General features: G+C 37.9%; 1 protein-coding gene across 2 annotated transcripts in view; it reads right to left on the bottom strand.

The window, feature by feature from the left end:
• Nucleotides 1-1,353: 1,353 nt before the first annotated feature.
• DSCAM (DS cell adhesion molecule) overlaps nucleotides 1,354-27,509 on the bottom strand; it is a 420,440-nt gene continuing 394,284 nt past the window's right edge. For both annotated transcript variants that reach the window (XM_087937792.1, XM_087937791.1), the window contains one exon: nucleotides 1,354-2,353. In XM_087937792.1, coding sequence (XP_087793918.1) covers nucleotides 2,013-2,353 — 341 coding nt within the window. In that variant the 3' untranslated portion in view covers nucleotides 1,354-2,012. The remainder of the gene's footprint in view (nucleotides 2,354-27,509) is intronic.

The following is a 27,509-nucleotide window of genomic DNA, read 5'->3' as shown; positions in this document are numbered from 1 at the left end:
AGATCCCTGAACTAGATCACTATGGGTTTGGCAATCTTCGCGAAGTTCGGGGTCGGGATGCTTCAGCACTGGTTCTTTTCCAAACAGTTCTTTCAGTGTTTCAAATGCCTTTTGGCAGCTTAGGTCCCAGTGTAGGGCTTATCCATTATCCCAAGTTGCTTTCAGCATTGACATCCAATCAGTCAAGCTGACTGATGAGGGGGTATCCCTTAGATACTCAGGCACTGGGACAAAGAAAGCAGCAGTGGTGAAGGACAGCAAACTATCTTGGGGTGGCTTAGCAAGCATCCTATACTTCAAAATATTCACAAAAAGTGATGCAATATCAAATAGAGCATATGGTCAGCTTTCAAAAAGGCAACCAGCGTTGAACTCCATTATCTGGATAAAGCATTATAGCACATCGTATTTAAGGGTTTAAAGGTGCATCAGTTTTATTGTTTCTTTATTTTTCTTATGCCTACTTCATCTAATATTTTTGGGAAATAAATCTACTGGTTAGAGTCTTGGACGAGGCCTGAGGAAACCCAGATTCAAATCCACTCTGTATGGAAGCTCACTGGATTATTGACACTTGTCCCAATTCATTTCAGAGTTGTGGTAAAAATGAAAAAAGAACTACTATATATACTGCCTTGAGCCCTGAAATAAAAGGTAAATTAATAAATGAGTATTTCCTTTCTTCAACCAGCTTCATGTTCAGGCCTAAAGTAGATTTTACTAGGGCTGTTTAGATCTCTGCAGGGGTATTTCACTTCAACAAAGGCTTGAAGAAATCAATCTTAAAGTGGTTTGATGAAACAAAGCTGCCCAGTAGTTTCTAGGAACAATGTGAAGCAGACCTGTTTCATTTGTTCAAATATTCCTGTGGAGCACATACAATAATCCAAAAGGATTTCTGTGCAGAAGGGGCTTCTAGTTATTTCAAGAGAGAACTTATTTCTAAATGTCCAAGTTGGTTAAAAATGATAATGCTTTGGGCTTTAATAAGGACTGTACCCTTTCTATCCATCAGCTTCATGTTCTACCTGGCCAAGGAAATAAGAGGTAAATACCTTTTAGTCCCTAGCCAATGTAACCCAGGAGAACACTGTTTTCTGTACCTGTTAATATAACAGTCTATTGGTGATAAAACTAAATGAACACAAGAAAAACATAAATGATGAATAATTATACATTTTATAACTATAAAGTCAAGCTCATCTTTGTCAGCATCAGTACCAGAGTTTTGTTATAACCTCCCCAATGATTAAAAACTTTATTCAGTCAAGTCTATAGAGAATGTAAGTCTACAAAAATGAAATTACCTGTGCTAAATGAACACAGTGTGAATAAGGGAAGGCAATACAGATGCACAGATAAAGGCAGAAGACCCTTTTATTTCGCATAGACAAAATGCAAAGAGTGTCTCATCAAATTAATATAAAAAGAAAAAAGATGCCAAATCAAATTGATGCCCCTTCCCTTCCCCACTTCACTGACACACAGCACTCATTCTAATTAACAGTGGAAAAAAAAAAGAACTGATCAACAACCCAGGCCCATCTGCTAGTTTAAAAAAAATGTGCAAAACATGACAAAAGACTTTTTTTGCCTTTTTAAAAAATAAATATCCCTGTTAAATTCACAAATAGAGTGCTTTCATTTTTTTAAAATTGTTTTCTTTCTTCTTAATTGTGTGTGGTGGAACTCCCAGTTTAAAATATTTTATTTAGTCCCCATGCACTTTGTAGAAAATCAGTAAAAACACAAAAGCTTGTGAATATCAGAAAAAAGTGGACTCCCTTTTCTTAAAAAATTTAGGAGGTCCTTTCAGATGAAGCTCACACTCAGACAGAAAAAAAGCACGAGAGTCTTTGCACTGTCTGTCAGTTGCATTTTTGTCCCAAATATTTTGGCAATCTTCTTCTTTAATTATAAATATTGGTATTCAATAAAAAAGGTAGCTTTGATCGGATTTTTAAATAATTATTAAGTATGTACAGCCACTGTCCAGCCATGCTCTCTTTTTGTTATACAAGGGTATAAGATTTTGCGTAGGGATTGTTTCCTTTTAAGTGGCTCCGAGAGTCCAGGAGGGATTCTTGGGAGCTGCTCATTTTCGCTGCCTGTCCTAGCTCAGCTCCTTCTCGCTGAGGTAAAGTTGCTACGCCACCAGATTGCCATGACTGTGCTTCTCTCGTGGAGGAAGCCTCCACAGGGACTGGCTCCAAGACGGCCGGGCGCTTCAAGGTTCGGCTTTTTTGGGGTTCCAGGCAGGTCTGTCCCAAACCCAAGTCTCTGCTAGTGCCTGGAACGCCTCGGTTTAACAAAAAGTCCATCCGAAGATACGGTGGCAAATGCATGAGGTCACCTGTTGGGGAGAGGAAGGAAAAGGAAGAGAGTTAGTCTGCATGGCCCGATTGCCAACGGGTGCTGAGAGAAAAAAGAGGGTGCACTCAACCCAGAAATACACATCCCTGCAGAATGATTTGACATATGGCAACCAAACCAAATTTGTTTCATTAATTTCAAGCAATATTGATGCATGAAATTGGAGGGCAGCCATGCACTTGATTTTTACTGCAGAGTTGATGATATTCATGTTTTTAGGGTAGAAAGAAAGGCAAGATCATAAAAATTGTATTTTGAATAACAGGGAAGGCAAATATCACCATTCCATACTTTTAGATGTCACATTCACAAAACCATATTCAACTCCAATCCATTAGGCAGGAATATATCTCACTTGTTCCAATGCAGTTTGCATTCAAAGTAGATGAAACCTGGTTCGGAAAGGAGTGAAATATGAAAGGCTGCAATGAATGTTGGACACAGTGAACCATTGTTTTACGGGGGAACATGCTATCAATTAAATATATGTATGACTAAACAGGTAAATAAGGATATGAATAGCATGTCCAGAATATGGTCACATGATATCATTTACAGCAACTTTCTGTTAATGTTTCCACAATAAATGTATAGGAATTAAGGCATTTACTGAATGAATTATTTATAAAAAGTATTCTGTTTCTAAAAGAAAAAGGATTATTTATTATTTATTTTGTATGCATCTCACTTTTCAACTCCAGGATACATTCAAGGCAGATAACAAAAAATTCAAAACCCTAATGGTGTATATAAACATGTATATAAATGATCACCAACAATAAAATTAACAACCTGCAACCAAATAGTTGCACCTTGAAAAGTTTCTTAAAGTCTGAGAGGGAAAATTAAATGCAGTCATAATGGAGTGCATATTATTCCAGGAACCAAACAGGAGAAGCTTTCTCCCGCATCCTGGAAAAATGAACTTCCCAATAGCAGGCGTCTCCGCAAGAAACTTCTCTAGAGCATCTGCAGAAAATCATGATGCCATCATACAAATGCCGACATTAAATACTTGGCTCTCAACATCTGAAACACATACGCAAAATATACATAAGGTGTGTGCTGCATATCTGTCACCCCTTTTCCCTATTCTTCCACAGAGATCCATCCTTCTGCTGAGGATCTTAACAAACAGCAAAGGTTCAAAGAAGAGCCGGTCGATAAGCAGGCCCTAAGCTGTTTAGAGCTTTAGATACTAAACCTTAAATTATGCCAGGCATGTAGATCTTTCAATAGAGGCATCACAAGGTTTATGCAACCTGCACTAGTTAGCAGCCTAGCTGACACATTTTATCCTACAGAAGCTACAACTTCTACAGGTACTCCTTGACCACAGCTGAGTCCAAAATTTCTGTTGTTAAGCAAGAAAGTTGTCCAGTGCCTCATTCTATGACCTTTCTTGCCACCGTTGGTAAATGAATCTCTGCAGTTGTTAAGTTACTAGCAGCCTAGCAGGAATCTGGCTTCCTCATTGACTTTGCTTGCCAGAAGGTCACAAAAAAGGAATTACATGACCCTGGGACACTGAAGCTGTCATAAATAGATGAGTCAGTTGGCAAGCGTCTGAATTTTTATCACATGATCACAGGGATGCTGCAACAGTTATAAGTATGAGAAAACATTCATAAGCCACTTTTTTCAGGATTGGTGTAATTTCTAACAGTCACTAAATGAACTGTTGTAAGACAAGGACTACCTGTACATGCTTTTTTATTATATATTTTATTAATTTTTTAACAGAGATACACAACTAATAATACAAGTAATGTAAATAAAAGCAATGCCCATGCATTTCATTTACACTATTGTTATATAACTAAATGAAAACGAATAACTTTTCATGGATAGCCTCATGTAGTACACATTGCAGTATTAAATGTAACTAAAAAGTGGTGTCTGGTTGCCAAATCTGAGTTTATCAGGTTTGTTTTTTTAGGCACGAAGTATAATATCCAGGAAGCTTAGCGGCCCCAAACTCTCCCACTGCACTTTCCTGTATAGATCTTTCATCAAAGTGACCAAAGTACTGTAGTTTCAGTATCATATCCCAGCTGAAAGACTGACTGAAACAGCTCTAAAAAAGTACTGCTGTGCTCCTCCAAGTTCCACTATAGTAATAATGGAAGAAAAAATGAGGCATAATTTATTTATTATTCAAAGAAATAGAAAATGGGGAAAGAATGAGTGAGTGAGTGAATGATTAAACCTCATTCCTGCTGTAGTGATCTACAATAATTGTTATATGTTTATGTAACTCTTTAAATAGCAATTGCCCACTCAACATTCATTATATACACATTTTTTCCACTGCATGAAACAGAACAATTATAGTTGTCCTCTTGGGAAACAGCTTCTAAACAATAGTGATGTCTGTGATAGCATTTAATGGAAGATGCTTCCTTTTTTACAAAACATAACATACTACAGACTTAATATTTAGATGGAATTTGGGTATTTCATAAAAGTGATTGTTCTTCATTTATTACTTAATAGCATCTGTCTGTTCTTGAACAGTTTAAACATCTCCCTTGAGATTATCATCCTGATATATGGAAAGAATAACTCCAAGGCCTATGAAAAGTTACACTTGCAAAAACATGAGCCACAACCATCTTTGCTTTGTTTTAATTATTTTATTTTATTGTATTTTTTAAGGCTACTGATCTCCAAGGAGACTGGATGATTCCTGAGTGTTCAGACTAAAACACTTCCCAAAATGCAATAGAAAGACAATAGGGACTCCACAGACACCCTAATCACAAACCTGAGAACAAGGGGGGTCATTAGAGACTTATGGAGAACAATGGAAGTAGAACTGTATATATGCCTAGAGAGATGCTGTTCCAGCAGTCATGTGCTTTAACAGAGAAGGTATATTTCTAAACACTTTTTCTAAGAAGACAGCATTTAATTGAAGGGACCTGGTGCATATCCATTCTGCCTGAATACATCTAATGGGAAGAAACAACGGGAGATAGAGGATTTCTTAAATAATTGGGCTTTATCCCTTGAAGGGCTTTATAGGTAACAGATAACACTTCAAATGACATTTGAAGCCAAGTGGTGATATGTGTGATCACTACTAAGCAAACTTCATTGCTCACCTGTTTATGCAAGATAGATGGCCCTGCTGGGGGCCAAAAATAATAGAAAATCAGAAATTTTTATCAGTAAAAAAAAGTCATCTGCCAATTTCAATCATACAGGGAGTTTTTGCCTATATCTGCAAACTCTGTCTTAATTTCAGATTACAAAGCATGTTTTCAAAACAGAGCAACATATATATTAAGCCAGCATTGCAGAGTTTATACATTTCCAGAAAACACTTGTTTAGCATAATATTAAGTAGAGAGGAAAAAGTTCAGTAACTCTGCTATATAGAGTTTCAAGAAGCTGCTCAAACTCAAAATGGATAGCATAAGGCAAGAATAATGCAAATATTCAGGTTGTGGATTGTACTTGTAAAATCTGACAGGGAAATCTGAACTGAATGCAACCGATGTGTTTAATATATGTGAGGTGGTGTTTTGCACTGGGTTTCAATCCAGTGGTGGGATTCAATTGCTTTTACTACTGGTTCTGTAGGCATGGCGTGGTGGGCGTGGCAGGGGAAGGATACTGCAAAATCTCCAGTCAGAGGTGGCACTTGCCAGTTCTCCAAACTACTCAAAATTTCCGCTACCAGTTCTCCAGAACTGGTCAGAACCTGCTGAATACCACCTCTGTTTCAATCAGGTTCTGAGAAGCCATAGAAAGCTCTGGTCACAAGGAGATTTCAGTTACAACAGTGACCAGAGCTGTCAAAATTATGGTCTTTAGAGTAGTAATAATAAAACTATGACAACTGGACAGTGAGAAAGCAAAAGATGCCTTCAAATTTTGGATTTGGAGACAGTTACTAGGAATGCTATGGAATGCAAGAAGAATGATAATCAGTTCTGGATGAAATAAAAAGTGACTGGTCCCTTGAGGCAATGATCAGTAAGCAGAAAATTGCATATTTACGGCACGTGATATAAGTTGTGATGTCTGAAAAAATTATTATCCTTGGCAAATTTGAACAAAATGGTAGGCAACAGATCAGGTACATGGAAGGGATCAAGAGAGAATGTCCATGGAAAAGCTATGAATTATCATTAGAAAAAAGTTAGGATGGTGAGCATTTGTCCATACAGTCACCACAAATCATGTTTATGGAAATGTAAATAAAAAAACGATTAAATTACATTAACTATGCTTCCATGTCAACTATTTCCTGCTGAAACCATAGTCATGCAAAGCAATGCCAAATTATTTAAGTAGGGTTTGTTGTTGTTGTTTTATAATTCTACAATACTATAGTAAAGATTTAGGAAGTAAGTTACGTTGAATACATTGCACAATTTTTCTATTAAGTAATAACACAGAAATTTGTCTGGCAGCTGAAAATTAAACAAATTGCTTAGGAGGCTATAAAAGTAAATACTGTACTATTTCTACATAAAGGATAAACTGTTCCTCTTTGCTTCCTGATTCATAGTCACAGACAGATAAAATCAAGTTTGGATGGAATCTCTATTCTTTGTTTGACAATATGTTCTTTTCTGTAGTTAAGTTTCCAACACAGGCATATGATCTGATATTTTTAGCATGGTACGTACTTTTAATCTTGGGAAAAGACAAGCATATTTTGCAGCATTTACATAAATCTACCAATAGAAACAGAATGGCTAATGCCTGAGGATTTTTAAGCTGCTAATTTATATTTATTTAATTCTTTTTAATCTGCCATAATTGGCTAGATAAAATTCCTCTGATCTAAAATAAAATGCAAGGTATACAGTGATTGGGGCAGAACAGCAGCACTCAGGAAGAACCAGAGGATAGAGAAATGTTGACAATTTACCTGTAATTCCTACAAATAAACAGAACAGAATTTCCCAACAGATATAGCAATAGGAATAGCACTTAGACTTATATACCACCCCACAATACTTTACAGCACTCTCTGGGCAATTTACAATGTCAGCATATTGACCCCAACAATCTGAGTCCTCATTTTACCGACCTTAGAAGAAGGGAAGGCTGAGTTAACTTTGGCCCCCTGTCAGGAATGAACTCCAGGTTGTGGGCAGTGTTTGCCTGCAATACTGCATTCTAACTGCTGTGCCATCAGGGCTCTTATCTTCATTTGGGACTGGGAACTCTTGTCACTTAGCAATGCAGTTGCAAAATGAAAGATTACTTCATCATAGAAACTTACAATAGCAATTTCAGTTGCAGTCATTAAGGTGATCAAGCACGGCTTGATTACCTTAACGCTACATCATATAAGTGTGACTTGTGATTTCCTGCTTGCTTCCCCATTGATTTTTCTTGTTGGAAGTTGGCAATGAACATTGCAACTGAGAATTATGTGACTTTGAGATGCTGCGACAGTCATAATTGTACACTGGTTGACAAATGCCCAAATCATGATCTCATGACTGTGGAGATGTGACAATGCCCACCACTTTGAGGACCGGTCATAAGTCTCCTTGTTCAGTGCTCTTGTAACTTCAAACAGTCACTGAATGAGTGGTTGCTAAGCAAGGACTGCCTGTGCATTCTGTACTTGACATCTATCTGCAGGATTTGCAGAAATATTTTTTTTTCTTAAACATTAACTTTTGTATGACCAGCAAATTTGTACAATTATTGATACCACCCTAAGAGGTTCATATGTAACTCATATTTATAGAGTTTGTACAATTCAGTGGCTGAAATCTTTTTGGTTGGTATATAGGCAAACTTTGTGCAGGCCACTCCCAAACTTACTCTTCTGTACCAGAATTTTTTTAAAAAAAAAATTCCTCAGGATGCATTTCTACTTAAAAAAATCATAGAAGACCATAAAAGAACTTTTGTTTTTTATGTATATTTATCAATATTTACTGTATTAAAATTCAAATTGACAGATTCACTGCTGCTACTTTTATGCTGACTCATCATTATGAGAGGGAATTTTAATATTGTATTATTTTAACACAGGCTGGCAAATAATTTTGATTTTGCATTACAAGAAAAAGACACTTTTGAAAATAATAATATTCTACAGGCAGTTGAAATAGAGCATTAGTAGGACATTATCTGTAATAGGGGCAAGAATATTTTGGGGAATGCACAGGCACTTTTTTGGCCTTAAGAACTAAAAATGGTAGTTGTTCAGGGACTACATGAACAATAACTCCATACACTTTTATTCCCTGTCTCACAGGAGACAATTTTTTTCTACAGTGAGAATACATATATATTGTATGCTTACTCTCCCTACATTTGTCCCAGGATAAAGGTTTGCAGAGATTTAAATCTTGCCTGTTTCCTTGATTCCTTTGAAACAGGGACCTTCCAAAATCGAAAAGAATAGAATAAGAAGAGTGTAAGAAACATGGCAGAAAGTTTCATGTAAATGAAACATTTTTTAATATAGTAGGGGAAGTGCTGAATTGGGAAATAAAAATTCATGGTTGCAATAAGTGAGTCTTCATTACTGAAGCCTCAGTTAATAATAGCAATTGAGACTGGGAAGGCCATCAGTAAACAATGAAGTTATCTACAACGCACAGTGTAAGGACTATAACAGCCACTATGCAGGGCAAACAGGCAGAGAAGTCTAGCAGAATACACTTATGAATATAACTAGCAGTCACAATACATGATGAAAACTCCTTAATTGTAGAACACCTCGACAGACTTCACCATAATTTCAATTGGGGAACTGTAAACATCCTAGATTAAACTAATTCCAATAACATTAGAGAATTCCTAGAAGTCTGACACACTCAGATAAATCAGCCATCAACAGGCACTTAAAGATAAATGACATGCACATACGGTACTATTTAAAATAACCAAAAGCTGAAAAAGAAGCAAAAAGACTGAAATACCTCCTTGCCAGTAATCAACATCTAGATAAGCAGACATTAGCACCAAGATTAATACTAGACCAACAATCAAGCAGTAAACAAGGAACTACTAACTCAGACAAACAGTTAAAACCTAATCAAGGAACCACCAAAACAGTGCCATCAACATTGACAGGGCATGTATATAAACAGAGACCAAATCTACTCCCTTCTAGTAAGATGATGTTACCTAGTTGGGTAATGAAATGTCTGCAAGAGGACAGCAAAGCTCAGAGAGCACCAAGGACCCAGTGTTAATTTGCAGCCTAGAATACAACACAAAGAAATGGAATGAAAACCATTTTATTTTTATTAGCCTAATGATGCTTCTGAATGCAAAATAAATAACTGAAACCCAAACAAAAGTCCAATTTCGGAGTCTGATATTTTTAGATCACATTTTAATACATTTTAATCTGTTGTAAATAGCCAGAGATCATAACTTTATTTCTGGAAGAAAAAGCAAAAAAAAATATTCTTATAATTGAAAAGATAATGGTTTCCTCTATAACTAAGATTTGTCAACTCTTGCGAAAGGGACAATACAGCCAAATGCTAACATTTCAGACAAAGCTTTAAGTAATAAGATGCTTCACTGCCTTTGATGCTCTAATTACCTCTTTTCAGCTGTGTGTGCAATGAAAGCAAACCTTTCAACTCACAAGCAGTGAAAATGAGTATACTTAATAATTCATGGACAGAGTTTAATTGCTACAAAAGTTATCCCAAAATTATGGTCTTCTCATAACTTTAAAATAACAGGTTTTTTTGTTTGGCTAGAAAAAGTATGTGCAGCAAATGATAGTTTATTCAGATTCATATATTTCTGAAATATACTTTCTGAATGTTCAGAACGCCATCAAGAAAAAAGGGAAAATCCAGATGCTGGGACTGATCTTATGTGAAAATCTATGAAAGTCCAATCAACTGTTTTTGGATAACCTGCTGAAGACAAGGTACTCCAAAGGGATAAATAGGTATTTGGGGCAAGTGGAATGAAAATTACATTATTGACTCAAGACATCTTATTATTTTGTTCACAATATTTTATACATTTTCTCCAAGGGGTGATCAAAAAGTATATAAATGTGTGAACATATTATTAACTATGCCTTTAGTAAGGTAGGCAAGAACATTTCACAAACATTAAAAACATTTTTAAAAAACTTAAAATGTTTTATTTCATCTTTTCAAGAAAACCTTTGAAGTCACCAATCACTATCTGGGTTGGAATAATAATGGTTCTTCTACTACAAAATTATTCCTGTAGCAGCTTTTTTGAACTCACAAACCTGTCAGTTTTCAGTCCCACTATCCTCATTATTGGCATAGATGAGATACTTTTTAATTCAATATTAATGTAGTAGCAGAGTTTTAGAAACTTATGAAATGAGCCATGATGTTTAAAATCAATATGAACTGCAGACTGAAATCTTGAAAATATTCTAAATATATCATGAAAGAATGAAAGATTAGGGACAATAAACTGTTTCCATTTTTGGTGCATCATATATTTTTAAGACAATATGCCAAAACCAATCTCATGGCTACTTGGTAAGAGAGAGAAAACATATTAAAGTTATCCTACATTTTACTCAGTTACTGACACCTGAAAAATGGAATGGAAATTCTTTTAAAATGAAGAAATTAAAAGGAAGCTCATTTACTATAGCTAATTTGGAAAATGAAAATGAAACATTAAATTCCTGGGATAAATTTAGGTGAAACCTTCCATAGGGTAAATACATCATGCTGACATTTTGCATGCTTTGTGTCAATTCATCCCCCAAGGGTCACTGAAAGAATAATAGATGCTCCTACTATATTACTGTTGCCAGAATCCCTTTCGGATATCACATGCATTTTACAGGTTCAACTCAGCCATTATAGCTGTTGAGAACTTGATTAAAATACTATATCATTTAAAAGACAAACCAATGTTCTTGGCAAAGTGTTATGTTTCCACCATCCTTCATCGTATTTCAACTATGATATTTCAAGTTCACCACTTTAATTACTGCTCATTTAAGGCTGATATTAAGTTCACTATATTATATTACAATTTATTATCAAAAAGCTGGTCCATAAAACCTTTTGCAATTACATTTGAACCTCTCTGAGCAGGCTGAGGCAGACACTCAATGAGCAAATGTAGCTTGTGAATTACAGGAATGCAGCCATTATCAATCTTTCCCCCCCTGCTGCAATTTGAGAAATATTGCCTAATCTGTCTGAATTTTCTCATTTTTCACAATTCATTATTTTCAGAGTCGCATTGTCAAAAGCAATTAGAAGGACCTCTTGCATGTAATTAGAAATGCTGGGCCTTTCAAAATACTATTGAAATGTTATGCAGAGCTGCAGAATTGCTTTCCTCTGTGGTTGCTCTCATTGTGTCTAGTTAATGTTACATATTTGATCAAAGTTGAGAAAATACAGATCCCCATTTACAACTCAATAAAACATCAGATGATACAACTGAAATACACAGTTGTATCATTATTGCTGCTGATCAGTACTAACCCAATTACCAGCAAAAAGAAAGTATGTGCAATCTAACTAGAATTAGGATGAATATACATCACGTTTGCAGTATTCCTTATTCAAACCAATGTTTTTAGGCAGAAAATCATGCACTCTATCCTAAGCAAAAGGTAAATGGTTTTATGACCATTCTTCCCTAGTATGGTACTTTCTAAATGGTTGAAATTATAAGTTGTACAGCTGCAGGATTTAATAGCATTTGACTTCATTTAAAAATATATTTAAAAAAATTATAATAGCTTACCAGTGGTCAGATCTGATTAGAATTAGCAATGGGTATTGAATTAATTTTGCTAATTAATCAGTTTGGTCTAAAAATATAACATTTCTTATTTAAAGGAGAATATTTTAGCTACTAAAATAATAAATACAAAAAGGACTTGCCTGATTTTTCGGATAAGAGTAGAGACCCCTACCTGCGGGCTTCTCTTTATACTCATCTTCACCTGCAGTTTTGCTTGTGGGATATTATAACCCTCACCTTTACTCTGCTTTATCCTACTGTGCTATATTATCCAAAATGCACCATCTCGCATGTGCTTTGAGCAGGAAGTCATTCCATAGCAGATGATTTTACCCCTTAGCTAAAAGTTGTAATAAATTCCCTTGGTTACCCAGGGTGAATAGCATTTTCCCAGTGGTGGGATTCAAGTTTTTTTTTTACTACTGGTTCTGTGGGTGTGGCTTGGTGGGCGTGACATGGTTTGGTGGGCATGGCAGGGGAAGGATATTGTAAAATCTCCATTCCCACCCACTCCAGGGGAAGGATACTACAAAATCCCATTCCCTCCCCACCCCATTAACCTACTTTCCAGCTCCATTCTCCTGTGCAGGGCAACAAAAGAAGACCCAGCTGATCAACTGGGACTCGGGAGGCAGAGAATAGATGGGGGTGGGGCCAAGGGTGGGATTCTACCAGTTCACACCTATTTGCTAGAACCGGTTGTTAACAGTCTAAGCAGTTTGGAGAACCGGTTGTTAGAAGAAATTACTGGCCTAATCCTGTAAGGAAGGCAGGAAGGAAACATTCTGGTGTTGCTTACAGAAACTGCCTCTCCGTTAACCCTTATTACATTCTTGGCAGGACTAGACTTCCTGTCTCAGGAACTTCTCTGGAGTTTTTTTCCCCTCCTTTGCTGGTACTTTGCTTGTGTGGAGTGACCATTCAAAGTTACAATGGCACTGAAAAAAGTGACTTATGACCATTTTTCACACTTACGACTATTGCAGCATCCCCACAGTCATGAGAGGCCAGGTGAGGAGATGCGTGCCTCGATGTGAGTGATATTGAGTTGGCCACATCCAGCCAATAACATGACCACCAAGCCATGTCCACCCAGTCACATGGCCACCAAGCCACACCACCACCTAAGCCACGCCCACAGAACCGGTTGTTAAAAATTTTGAATCCCACCCCTCGGTGGGGCCAGTCAGAGGTGGTATTTGCCAGTTCTCTGAACTACTCAAAATTTCCACTATTGGTTCTCCAGAACTAGTCAGAACCTGCTGAATACCACCTCTGCATTTCCCCCCTTATTCAAAGTAATATGTAAGGTAAAAATTCTACTTGCTTTGTCACTGGGGCAGCTATGAGGAATTTTGGTTTACAATTTTGGAGAGCTTTGTAGAATTACATTTATTGTTTCCATAGTATATCATCCAGATTATTCATAGTGCTTTCCTTTAGGCAGGTAGCTATTCACAATTCCAATAATTAAGGAGTTTTATATTGCCCTGGAACTATATACTTAGCAAGTCTGAAATTGTATAATGAAAAGTAGCAGACCCCAAAGGCTAGTTGCAGCTGTAAAAACCTGTAACTGACTTTATGAACAGGATGCATCACTTATTGTTTCCATGGAAACAATTATTTCTAGGTACATATCCTCTAAAAGCTTTTTAAAGTTACAAACTGTATCACATGCTTCAGTTAATTCAGTAGATGGACAAAAGAATTTAGAAGACCAGGCTGAAGTCCAAATTCAAGCTCTTAAAGATGTGCATTTAATAGAGGCTTTTCTATATGTAGCATAGAAGGATCTGGCTAGAGTTTTCGGCCATCCTCCACCCACCTATTCTCTGGGGAGATAACCAAAGGAGATAACCAATGTAAAGCTTTCTCAAAAAATATATATGAATGGTTACAAAAAAGTCCTTTACATTTTAAATAAGCAAAATACAAACATGTAAGTTAATAAAACAAAAGAACATTAACAGAGAAAAGGTAATACCTTGCAATTGCCCTCAAGACTCCATTGGGGGTTGGGGGGAGGAATGGCAAGGGAGTTCTGAAATAATGCTATATAGATCACAAGAAATTTGAAAGAAAGAGAATATTCTCATGCACATACTCAAAATATAAGTAGCACAAAATATAATTTCCTAATTTGTCCAGAGAAATAAAACAAATGACAGAACGCGGCTTTAACACAGAACAGAAAATTCAAGAAATTTAGAGATAGAATGTATTTCTATAGTTATAGCAGCTTTTCATAAAGCGTCCCTCCCTTTTCTTTGATTAGATTTCCATTTTTTCCAGAAATTCCAAACTGAGGCTAGTAGGTTGCAGTGTTAGACCTATGCTTTTCCCAGTGTTGGCTCTCAGCTTCTGTAGTTCTGTCCCTTGATTTAAACTGTCACATTTTTCTCCATATCAAATGAGGTTTCACGATAATAAGACTCTGTGTGTACATGACAAAACATATACATTTTATCTCCCTTAAGGAATGCATATTCTTAGTCTGAGTTTGGTAACCTGTTCCATAGCTCCTTTATTCTAAATTGAACTGTTTAGATTTTTCTATTTTTATCAATAGTCCTGGGAAATATGAGATAACAATCAAGCCTGCAGGGATTCCATGATGAGCTTGGGGCAACACACGGTGCAAAGAAAGTAAAACTATAGATTTTTCCACCACTACCAAGAATGCCTTTAAATAGTTTAAAACATTACCTGAACAAAGAGAATAACTGAAAAATATCATCCAATACTTTTAAAATTATATTAAATACTGCATATTGATAAAAAGGAAATGCTTCAGAAGCAGAAAAAATATTTTCCTATTTAACAAAGCAATGAGATAATGACAAAATGAATTTCAAACAAAATAAAATACATACTTTTTTTCAATTAATGAACTCACACCTACCATGTTTATACTTGCTGAATAGAAATTTAACAATTACCATTGTCATCCTAATAATATATGATTGAAGAAATAAGAAGGAACTCTCCTAATGCTTCCTTGGCTACAGGCAGGTCCAAGATCTGAAAAGTTGGGAGGCTACTGAAATCCCTAGATATGCTAGGAAGCATTATGACCCTGTTGCCTTTGTGATGTGAAGCATGAAGCACCCACTTCCATTTCCAGAGTTAGGAATATATTTCCAAAGGAGCCTAATGCAGCAAGCAGGAAAAACATATACTCTATATGTGAGAATCCTAAGTAATTATATCAAGGCTGTCAAACTCCTGGCCCATGGGCCGGATATGTCACACGCTGGCCATGCCCACGCCCAATTTAGCACAGGGAAAAAAGTCACCATACGTCACGTGACACCGCCATGACAATGTGAGTTTGACAACCCTGAATTATATCAAGAATTTGCTTCCATTTTAATACTATGAAATGATTAGCAACATTTGATTAATTCAGTTTTTAGTGAGAAGAGATTGGAATTATCCTTGTATAATTGATATGGGTTCAATTACTCTTCAGCAGTTTTTGGACAAGTGTTACACATCGCAATATGTTTAAATAAATCACGTATGAAGGACAATTTAATATAAAACTTAGAAATATCTGAAGGTTTCACACTGCTGATTGAAACCTGCTGTTGTAAAGTAAGTAACACAGATTCCTTTCTTCCTGCCTGGCTATCTTGAATTTGTAGAAAGTTAGCACCCACCCCTCTCCTAGAAGAATGAAATAGTCTAGGAAATATTAAAAGGGCAGAATATTATATTTCCCTGGATGAGAAAAGGAGAAACATGTTTTTAAAGACAAAACAGCTTCCTGCAGCTCCCTGCTCCCCACCCTTCAGCTCCAGGGTGATGGGATTAAGACATGGCCCTCAGGACATGATAGGATTACCCATCTCACCAGATTGCATCACCCAGCAGGATTCAATCAAATTTAGCACACAGATAACCTACAAAGCTAGCTATGACCCCTGACAGCAATCAATCAGGATACTCTTCCTGTGCCACAGGAAGATCAAAGCTTAGAGAGGGCATAGAACCCAGGGACTCTCAGTATCTCTTCCCTTTTCACTCAGGATCTCCAAGGCATGTGATCCTGTTTATCAATAAACCTTCTTTCCAAGCAACTTCCATGAATCCAGTGTCTTTTTCCCACTTGGAACTGAATCCAGAAGAATATTTCTTCCATCACATTATATGAAGAGTGTAAAATGGGCACTCTGAATTGAAGAGGCAGGACAGGAGAGTGCAGGAAAGTCTTTATTTAAGTCCAGAAGAAAAAGCGGCAAGCTGCAACAGGTGCTGGCTTTTATAGCTGGTGCTGTCCAAAACTTCAGCCACTGATGGCGCTTTATTATTCCTGTCAGTGGCTGGACCAATGAGTGGAGTCTGACATCAGACTCCACTCCTATATACAATGTACATGCATAGTTATGAGGTGTCATTACATATTTAACACCCCTCTCGCCTTAGTTAGGCTCAACCAATCACAAGTAGTCTAGCATACGTAGTCCCGCAAGTAGGTGGGGCTTTGGTGTGTGTGACCTGGCCTGCGTGTCTCAGTTGTTTCTGGAGCAGCGGCCTATATGGATGGGTCCGCTGCTGCTCTGGACCCCGCCCTTGGAAATGCCTCGAAGGTTTCCAGAGGCGTGGCGGGGTCTGTTGAGCTGGAGGCCCCAGAAGTACTTTGCTGGACTTCTCCATCTAAAGTTATGTTCCCCACTACTCTGATCGGATTTGAGGCTAGACTTGGGGTTTTTTGTGATTGTTCTTTTTCTCTGTTAGTTGTCAGGGCTGGTTGTATTTTACTGTCAGTTTTTGGTTTCTGTTTGTGTTTGGGTTATCTGGCTCCTTAATTGGTCTATGTGCCGGTTCCATATCTTTCCCCCTTCCACCTCTACTCTGTATGACCTGGGGCCCATGCTTTTTAATATTTTAGCCAGAATCCAGGTAGCTCCTTACATATAGTTATGTGCATATACCTAGTCCCCTGTTGTGAAGGTTCTACATTTCCCTGTGGAATCTGGTGGGGTGTCATTGTTATAGTTGGGGTGGACCCTGTTAAGGGGTGATCTTAATTTCCTGCCCAACAACAATTCTGCTGAGCTCCTGTGGGTTGCTGAGCAGGGTGTAATGTGTTGGATCAGCAGCATTTCATCTATTTTTTCTTGCCAGTCTCTGGGGCCCATTTTCTTGAGGATTTCTTTAGTGGTTCTTACCATCTTCCCCACTTGCCCATTTGTCGCTGGGTGTGCCAGCACTGACAGGGCATGGCAGATCCCTAAACTCGCTAGGAAGCCCTCAAATTGTTGTGCTGTAAATTGTGGCCTGCTATTGGACACTAGCACATCGGGTAGCCCATGAGTGGCGAATAATTTTCTCAGGGCTCTTATGGTGGCTTCAATTTGGCCGATTTCATTACTACTATCTCCAGTCATTTGGAGTAGGCATCGACCACTAATGCCTATTTTTAAATGGAACGAATTCGTCTCCCTCTGTCGATTCTGGCCATCCCTCCACACTCAATTCAAAGCCTGTGCCAAGGTTTTGTCTTTTGCCATCAGTCTCACGATTTCAGCTGACATTAGTAGCTGGGCTCGAGATTCTCGACGAGCAACACGGAAGTGGAAGACGCCGGGTCTTCAATGAAGTCTGGCAGGGGGCATCTGCTGAGGGTGTCTGCATGTGTTATTGATTTTCCTGGCTTGTGGATTGGTCTATAGTTATATACTGCTACGAAAACCATCCATCTTAGCATTCTTGGGGACAAGATGTTTAGTGTAGATTTGTCCCCCACAAGAATGCTCAGTAGCGGCTTGTGATTGGTTATTAGTTCAAATGATCTTCTGTACAGGTACTCATGAAAGCGTTTTACTCTGGCTATAGCAGCTAGGGCCTCCTTATTGATCTGGCTGTAATTTCATTCTGGTTTTGATAGTGTTTTTGAGTAGTACATGATGAGGGCTTCTTTCCCATTGGGTAGTTTGTGGCTTAACACTGCGCCAATGCCATAGAGGGATGTGTCATAGATTAACAATAGCGGCAGTGTCTCGCTATATTGGATGAGCACGCTTTTAAATGTCAGGATATTTTTTATGCTGTTAAATTCAACATCTTCGCGAGGGGCCCATGTCCAGGTCATTTTTTAATTGAGTAGTCTGTGGAGTGGTTCTGCTATTGTTGCTTTCTGCGGCAGAAATATATTGTAAAAATTAAGTAGACCCAGGAAGTCTTGCAGCTTTGTTTTGTTTTGCAGCTTCGGGTCTTCTCTAATTGCTTTGAGCTTGTGGGCTGGATGCCTGGCGCATCTATTAAAAATCCCAGAAACTCCACTTGGGACACTGCAATGTGGTATTTGCTCTTTTTTAATTTCAGCCCCGCTTCCTGGAATCATTCCAATACAGCCCTCACTCTTTGCATCAGTTGGGTCCGATTCTCAGCAGAAATGATCACATTGTTGAAGTACGAGATGACCCCTGGGAGGTTGTGTAATAGCCTTTCCATGATACTCTGGAATAGACCCGGGGCTATGCTGACTCCAAATTGGAGTCTGTTGCACTTAAATGCACCCCTGTGGGCCACAATTGTTTGGGCTTCGACAGTTGCTTCATCCATGGGCAGCTGCTGATATGCCTGGGCCAATTTAGCAAAAAATTTCCCGCACCTCAGGGAATGTAAAAGGTGCTGAACTACCAGCACTGGATATGTGCTCTGTTGTAATGCGTGGTTCAGGGTACTCTTATAATCCGCGCACATTCTGGCCAATCCATCGGGCTTTACTGGGGTCACTATAGGTGTCTCCCACCTCTCATGGTCAACCAGCTCATGGACCCCTTGAGCAACCACCTTGTCTAGCTGCTCTTCTACCTTGGGCCGCAAAGCAAATGGGACTCTTCGTGACTTCAATCGGACAGGGGCTATGTTGGAGTCTAGATTAAATGTTACTGGGGTCTCCTTATACTTGCCCAATTCGTTGCTGAAGACTTCACAGAATTCCTTCTTCAGGACATCTAAGTCGTCTCCCCTAGCTGGCTGGGTGATTGCATGGATGCCTATGAGGCTGATTTGCAAGGGTTGGAACCATTCTCTCCCAAGGAGGCTTGGCAGGTCCCGGTCCATGATGGTCACTGATAGTAGTTCTTGGAATCCCCCGTATTCTATTCTGCAGGTTATCCTTCCCAGCACTGGAATTCTGCAGCCTTGGTAATCCTTCAGGATGATTCTTTGCAGTTCCAGCTGATTCTGATTCACACTGGATTGATCTTTTTTAGGGTTGCCTAGGAAATCATGGATATGTAAGATCCGGAATTCACCTCCACCTTGCACAGGATTTCATTGATTCTTACACTGGTCATAATTTTATTAGTCTCATGGGCATTAGTGTGCCTTACCTGCATCTGTGAATACCCCACAATGGTGTAGTGAGTTTCTTCTTCCCTGGCGCCATCTCTCTTTTTGAATTTCACACCCAGGTTTTTCTTTTTTGGAAAGTTTTATTTGGGTTTTCACAAAAACAAAATACAAATAAAACATCTTTTTTGAAAATAGCATGGTCCCAGGTTATCACTTCTTCATACCAAACTCAATTTCATGCTCATTTTTATATTCTATTTAATATCTTATTACCGTTTTATATTTTCTACACAGTTTTTCCCCTCTTTTAATTTTCTCAACTTTATTTTAATTATCTCATCTCAATCAAATCATTATATTTATACTTTTGTCTGTCCTGTTTCAATTTCATATTATCTTTTCTTATTAAACAAATGTAGTTACCAATGTAGTTACCAATTGGAGTATGACACCTTTATATCTTTTAATTTTATCCATTCAAACTCTTATTTAAGCTTCAATGTATACCTTTAAGAGTATAGCATTCAATATAATACATAACTTCCAATCGAATTCTGCTTGGTACATTCTTAAAATACACACTATATTCTTAAAAAGAAAAAATTATATATATATATATATATATATATATATATATATATATATATGTAAATAAAGCACACATTCCATTCCAATTCAATTCTATCATTAATATTCATTAAAATCTTAACATCTTTAACATTTCTTTTCAATTAAATATCATACTTCCTTGGGAACACTTATAAACTTTCCATAGTTAATTCTTTTTTTCCCATATTTCTCACTTATATTTTTATAAATCATTACTAATAATTAAAAATGTTCCCATTTATTTCTCTCAATCATTTTAATTCATTTATTTATTACCAAACATTCAACTACATTAAACATTTTATCCATCATTTTAATCATATTTTTAAAAATTATTTCTGTTTATAATATAACAATGCTATCTTATGTACCTTTGCAGAATCCCTTTTGCAATTAAATTTTCACCTATTATCTCTAAACAAGCTTATGGTTACAATCCTTATATGTTTTCCCTGTTTCTCCATTTCTTGTTTCTGTCTTTTACAACTTCTTTTCCTTGCCTTCTTCCCCCTCTTCTTCTCCCTCCCCCTTTTACCCCCTCGTCTCTCTACTTCTAACTCTCTCATCTGTAATCCCCTCTTCTGTTGCTTTCTAATATTATACTTATCTGTCAAATTCTTCTTTCTGGTTGTTTTTTCTAGTCTTAAACCTTTCACTCTCTTTCCACCCTTTTCTCCCCCCCCACACACTTAAAATTATTTGATCATTAAAGATGGCTTCTTCTTTGTCCCAATCTTCTTGTTCTGGAAGCATTTCTTGTTGTTTCTCATAGTTCCAGATCTCCATTTCTAAGAATTGAAATACGAAGCCAAAAGAACCTCTCCATTCTTGTGCATCTTCTTTCCATTTTTAAAGTTCCATTTTCAGTTCTTCTAAGAGTGATACCATTTTAAAGATTTTTAAACAACCACCCGGTTAATTTTAGTCATCCAGATGCAAAAAACAAAAATCACCAAGTAATCCACATAATCCAAGACTGTTTCTTTCTACTTCTTTTTTCCACTTTCTCTTCCTGGGGTTCTATTATTTTGTTACCAAGTTTCAATTAAGATGTATCTTTGAGGAATCTTGTTGAAATTTCACTGTAAGTTCCTTTTAGTTACAGTTCCATTCCTTAGTTCCAGGCAGTCTCCTCCATTTTTCCAGATCCTGCCCTTTTATTCTTTTTTTTTCTCCTTTCCTGCTTTTAAAAACTTTTAAATATCCAGAAATCTTTATTCTCCCTTTGACTTTTATTTTCAGCTTAGATGCCTATTAATGTCAAAGTGGATTTTTTTCAATTTCTTGCTTAAGTCTCTTAGCTGTCAGTATAAGAAAGGGAATTAAAAAAAAACTAATCCTTTCCCTTCTCTCTCTCCTTTGCAGCTTCAAAATCTTCTTTGGGAACAATGTTATTAAATTTAAATTCCAGGGTACCTTATTTGTTGCTTTTGCTGTTTGACCGGGTCAACCAAAACTTTCTCTTCTTATCTTCCTCCTGCACATTCTTTTCTGGTTGAGTTCTTCTTTGTGGTGGCCATTTCTGACCACCGCTACAACTGCCTTCGGGAAAGGGAGTAATGGCCAGCTGGGGAGGAGAGATGCGGCTCTCCTCAACCCTGCAGGTAGCCTCCCCCCTTTTCACCATCTCTACGGGGTGGCTTAGCCCCGAAACCAGCTGGCTCGGGGTGCTCCAGCGGCGAGCACGGATTGAAGCCTCGCAGAGATGAGGTTTCAGTCTGTCGCCGAAGAAGCTCAAACCGGAAGCCGCACCCAGGTTTTTTTGGCCACTCTTTGGTTGATTGTATTGTTGGGCGGGGGGGATAGGCTTTCTGAGCTTGCCTGTTTGTTGGCTGGCTAGCTCTACATACCTCTGTGACATGACCTTTCCAATCGTATCACCTTCAGACAGTTTTTTTGGAACGGCATGTAGAGGGGGGGGGGGATGATTTCCTCTGCAACCTCTGCATGGGTTGGAACCTTGGCGCGTTCCCGGCTTGCTGGGTCTCACATGGTGGACATCTTCCTCTTTTTCTTCACTGCTCTCTGACTCTGAGGTCCCTTGGTATGTCCGACACTTGGCCTGGGTGGCATGCACTTTCCTGTTTCCTTTTATATGGGTGGCTGAGCTGTCTGAGGTCTCAGTGGCATGGGCTTCTTCCAGGGCATCTTTAAAAGAGACTTCTTCTTGGGCTAGTAGTGTTTTTTGGAGTGTTAAGTCTCTTAGCCCCAAGACTAACTAGACACGGATCATGTCTTTGGCATCACTGAACTTGCAGTTCTTAGATAGTCTCCTTAGAGCTGCCACAAAGTCATTTATGCTTTCTCCTCCTTGTTGGCTCCTCGTATAGAAGTCATGTTGGTTGGCGAGGTAAGAAGGGGTCGGATCAAAGTGTCCTTTTATTGTTTGTTGCAGCTCGTCCCAGGAGATGTTTTCAAGTTCATCTGCGATGAGGGCCTCAGCCAGTTAGTATATTCAGAGTCACAGTAGGTTAAGAAGAGAGCTCTCTTCTTCACATCAGAGGCTGCTTGGAGTCCATTTACCTCTAAATGCAGTTTAAATTTGCCCATATAAGATGACCATTTCTCTTTTGCTGGATCAAAAGGGATGGACATTGGGCGATGGGCCATCTTGATCGCTGATTGTGCTGGATGTATGTTGTCTGAGCAAAGGTCAGTTATGATGGCCACAGTGCCACGAGGTTGTCCTTTATTCTCTCTTCAGAATCCCACCTTTGTCGCCAGTGTAAAACGGGCACTCTGAATTGAAGAGGCAGGACAGGAGAGTGCAGGAACAGTCTTTATTTAAGTCTGGAAGAAAAAGCAGCAAGCTGTGACAGGTGCCGGCTTTTATAGCTGGCGCTGTCCAATACTTCAGCCACTGACGGCGCTTTATTATTCCCGCCATCAGACTCCACTCCTGTATACAACATACATGCATAGTTATGAGGCGTCATTACATATTTAACAAAGCAAGAATGGCTAACTGAATCAATTGCAAAACTGCTTCAAGCAAATTAAAAAAAACTGATTATAAGTTCACTGCATTTTTAAACTCTATATTGAGAAATATACAAGTAAACTGTAAGGAGATATATATATATATATATTTGTTAAAATCTTGAGACAACTTTTGAATGTTCTCAAGTAATGCTGAGTAGATGAGAATGAACTAAATGCCTCTAGACACAAAAGGGAAGAGAAAGCTGTGAGTTAGTCTTTCCAGTATGGTTTCAATTTTTTTTCTAGATGCTGGTGATAATTGAAAAATGGATCATTAACAAATGCCCTGAGGAAGATTCTTTAATGGAATATGGTTTTTCATATTTTAGGAATAGCCTGAGGCAAAAATAGTAGGATTTGGGGGAAATAAAGATAGATAAGAAATTCTACAACAATGGAGAAAATATAACTTAGAATAATTCGGAAACAATGGAGAACTGGGTCGAGATTTGAGATGGCAAAAGCTACACATAGAATACAAATGGGGAAGGAACTAATAATGGCATCCATCTCCTCCATCAGCTATAGAATGTAGAAGGGAGGTATTTGTGATGAGCCAGATTCAATCTCTTTAGTGAATGGATGTGGGTGCTTTTAGCAATGTTGACCAGCTGGATGGTTGAAGGAGCCACTGGTGTGATCAAACTGTTCTTGAGTAAAGCAATGAACTTATTAAAAAAGAGTGATAAATATGCATGGCCTTACAATGTGACAACAGAAGAACATTTTTATAAGGGAACTACACTATAGACATGAGGTATGGGGAGCTGTATTGGTGGACATATATATATATACTAATGAAGATAACTATTCTAAAATGGTATCAGACTTCTCCATCTTCGCATGCAACAATAGATAATTAGTCTGAAAATAGGTAAAACTTAACAAGCAATCATTGAGATTTATTTATATATATTTTTCCTCTACCACCACAACTTAAGACATTTAGAGGGAGCCAATATAATTCACAAGTTTGGTGAATAGAATACAAATTGATGTGACTTGATGCATAGAGAATAGTTCTGAAGGATAGGAGGGGGTATTGTTACCAAAGCAACAATCAGACAAATGGGGTTTGGGTTGAGTCTAAAAAAATAATTTGATAAAACATCTCAGACAAGCCACCTCTAATTTACATAAAGATAAAATGAGGGAAGACAGAACCATATTTAGACTTGCAAAACTCTATTATTATAATTGTTCCATCTAAAGTGGTTTTAGACTTATGTGGCATTGATCTTTTGGTCTGGTTTACCATATAGGGCTCACAATGTGCTCTATTGGAATTAGTTCCACAGTGTTTTCCAATTAAGTTCTTCAACTTAGGCCTTCAAAGTAAGCAATCTAAGCATCCTAGAATAGTTTCAAAAGGAATTTTAGTGCATACCTAGAGCAGATAATTCTAAGTACCCAGAATCCATGGAAAGGGGGTGTATTTATATTACTGAAGAAATCAAAGACACTGCTTTTCCACAGCAACTCTTTGGGAAGTAAGCATGGATTAAAATTTCTAAAAAGTAAACTTTATTATGGCCTAAGACTAATGTAGAATAATATGCGTGTGTGTGTGTCCGTCTGAGGGTGCACATACACAGACACACATGACAAAGGGGAAGGGGATAAATTCTAGGTATACCTCTTGAAATCCCCCCATCACGCCAAAAAATACATCTGAGATGAATTTGAATAGTGTTGTTCAAACAAAATTTCCAGCTAATATTTAGTCAAACAGAAAGTATGCTTGGAAAGCTTTGCACATCTTCCGTACATTCTGCTATTGGACATAAAGCCATCAAATAATGGCTTTGCAGAAAGGACATTTGCTCATATACAATGGAACATCACTGTTTATTAATTCTCCCATATTTTCTGTGGTTCCAAGTGATTATTCTATGCTTATAGGAAGGGGGAAGGAAAGAGTTTAAGGATTCCTTGAACAGCAGCTGCTGATTTTACTAAGGGAAATTCACTACAAGGCACAACCTAAATTTATTGAGTTCATCAGCAAATCAATACTTATAAAGAGATGAATATGCAGGTATTAAATCAAATAAGCTAAAGGTGTCTCACAAGTAAAATTTTATTCTTTACACTCAAAAATACAAAATTATTTCTGTAAGACTAGAAGGAGTTTCTATTCAGTTTTATTTATAAATGCAGTGGGTACTGATATACTAAATATTTAATTGTTTCATTTTACATTGTTTTGTTGTAGCTTTAATGTTAGATTTTAAGATTATCTATTTATTCATTCATTCATTCAATTCCTATATAGCTGTCCAACTCAACCAAGTGACTCTGGGAAGCTTACAATTATACAAAGATGTGGACATATTAGTTTGGCTTCAGAAACACAGTGTAGAAGAGACTAGTTTTATCATCAGCAATTTAACTTTTCCCCTGCTTACTTATAACTAGACCTCATGGATGGACCATCACTGTAAGTATTGATAGCTTACTGACTCTAATAATCAGGAGAAAAGATAGGATGTCAGCGTGACTAAGGGGATGTGTAGTGTTCATTGTTAGACAGATGAAGCTCTATATCACACCCAAGAGATGACCACAAGGAAGCAAGGCCATGAAAAGAATTAATGTGGCCAAACTGAAGAAGGTTAGCACAGCTTCAGCACTGGCTGAGGACTAAGAAACCAAGTTTGCTGATCTACATCTTGATGACAATGCTGAAGATAACTGGGAATCTGCACTGAAGGTGCTGCTCACAAGCAGCCTGATTGGTTCAATGAGAATGATGAGGAGATACAGGCTTTACTTATTGAAAAGCATTGCCTTCATTGCATCCATCAGAACAATTTATTCAGCTGCCAAGAAAAATGCCTTTATCAATACACACAGGGTATTCCTAAATAAACTGCATGAAATGCTAGAGGGCTGGCTGATCACCAAGACAGATAAAATTCAGGAATATGCTGATAGAAATGACTTGAAATGGTTCTATGAAGCATAGAGTGTTAACTTCATGAATCTGTCTCATGGGAATTCCTCATTCCTGTGTATTGATGGTAGAACTCTAATTTCAGGGAAGGCTCAGATCTTGCAGAGATGAGCTGAATGCTGTCTTCAACCGCCTGTCATCTATTCACAAGGTGACAGAAAGTATTCCCCAAGTCAACATCAACAATGCCATGGATGACCCACCACCAGTAGTTGAAGGCACGGAAGCTGTCAGCTTGCTATCCAATGGCAAAGCCTCAGAGACAGACACCATACCTACAGAGATATACAAAGTTAGTGATCCTGTAAACTCACTGAGTTATTCCAGTCTTTCTGAAAGCAAGAATTCATTTTTGGGGAATTTAAAGAGGCACCCATCATATACCTCTACAAGAGGAAGGCAATTGACAAGTATACTACAGCCACCAAAGAATCCTGCTGCTCTCTATCATAAGAAAAACCTTTGCAAGAGTTCTGCTAAATCATTTGTCACCCATCTGGAACTGGGCTTTCTGACATAATTATTGTGTGACTTCCACAGAGATCATGAGACTTTTGGCATGATTTTTGCCTTGCACCAGTTTCAGGAGAAGTGTCAGCAGCAGAACTGCAAACTCTGTACAACTTTTTTTTGCAATCACAAGAGCCTCCAATACTGTCAACCCTCAATGCCTGTGAAGGGTTCATGTCAAAGTTCAACAGCCCTGCCACATTCATTCAGTTGGTATATCACTTCCATGATGGTACAATGGTAGAGTGCTGGACAAGAGAGAATCCTCTAAAGCATTCCTTTTTTATTTTTTTATAAAATTTTATTATAATTTTTAATACAGAATAAAAACGAATAAGAACCAATACTTAGAATGAAAAAAGAAGAAACAAGCTGTGAAAAGGGTAACACCGTCATAAATTAAAAACCACCAACAGACTATTACATCTAGCTGGCATCACCAAAGCAACTAAAGCACCCTAAGTAAAGCAAAAGACCCAGCACAACCCCCCCACCCCCCAGGAATCATCTACAACATAGAGTATAAGGATTGTAACAGCCACTATGTAGAACACCATGCAGAAGGTTAGCAGAGCACATCCATAAACACCAGTTAGCAGTTAGAAGACATGATGAAAACTCTGTAATGTCACAACACATAGACAGACTTAACTATAGTTTCAACTTGGAAACTGCGAGCATCCTACACCAAGCCAAGTCCAAAACATTAGAGAATTCCTGGAAGCCTGGTATTCAGATAGGTTTTCCATCAACAGTCACATGGAGATTAACAACATCTATATACCAGTCAAGAGAGTCCAAAAGGAAACAAAAAGACCAAAACACCTCTTTACCAGCAATCTATACCTAAAATATGTGGGAAGAAATATCCACCTGGTTCAGTTCCAAGCTGTGAGAAAGACACTGGAAACATGGAGGCTGATTGGAAAGAAGGTTTAATGATGAACAGAGACACTAAGCACATGGTTCTGGTGCAGCTGACAAAATGGAGTTGAGAGTGAGCTTTCTTTGCGCTTTGCACTTGAGCTTCCTCATCCTGTGCAAGAACATGTAT

Source organism: Pseudonaja textilis, chromosome 7, assembly GCF_049901715.1.
Source record: "Pseudonaja textilis isolate UNSWEBS1 chromosome 7, rPseTex1.2, whole genome shotgun sequence".
Classification (NCBI taxonomy): Eukaryota; Metazoa; Chordata; class Lepidosauria; order Squamata; family Elapidae; genus Pseudonaja; species Pseudonaja textilis.
Note: the sequence above shows the minus strand (reverse complement) of the source record. Positions and strands in the feature narration are given on the sequence as shown.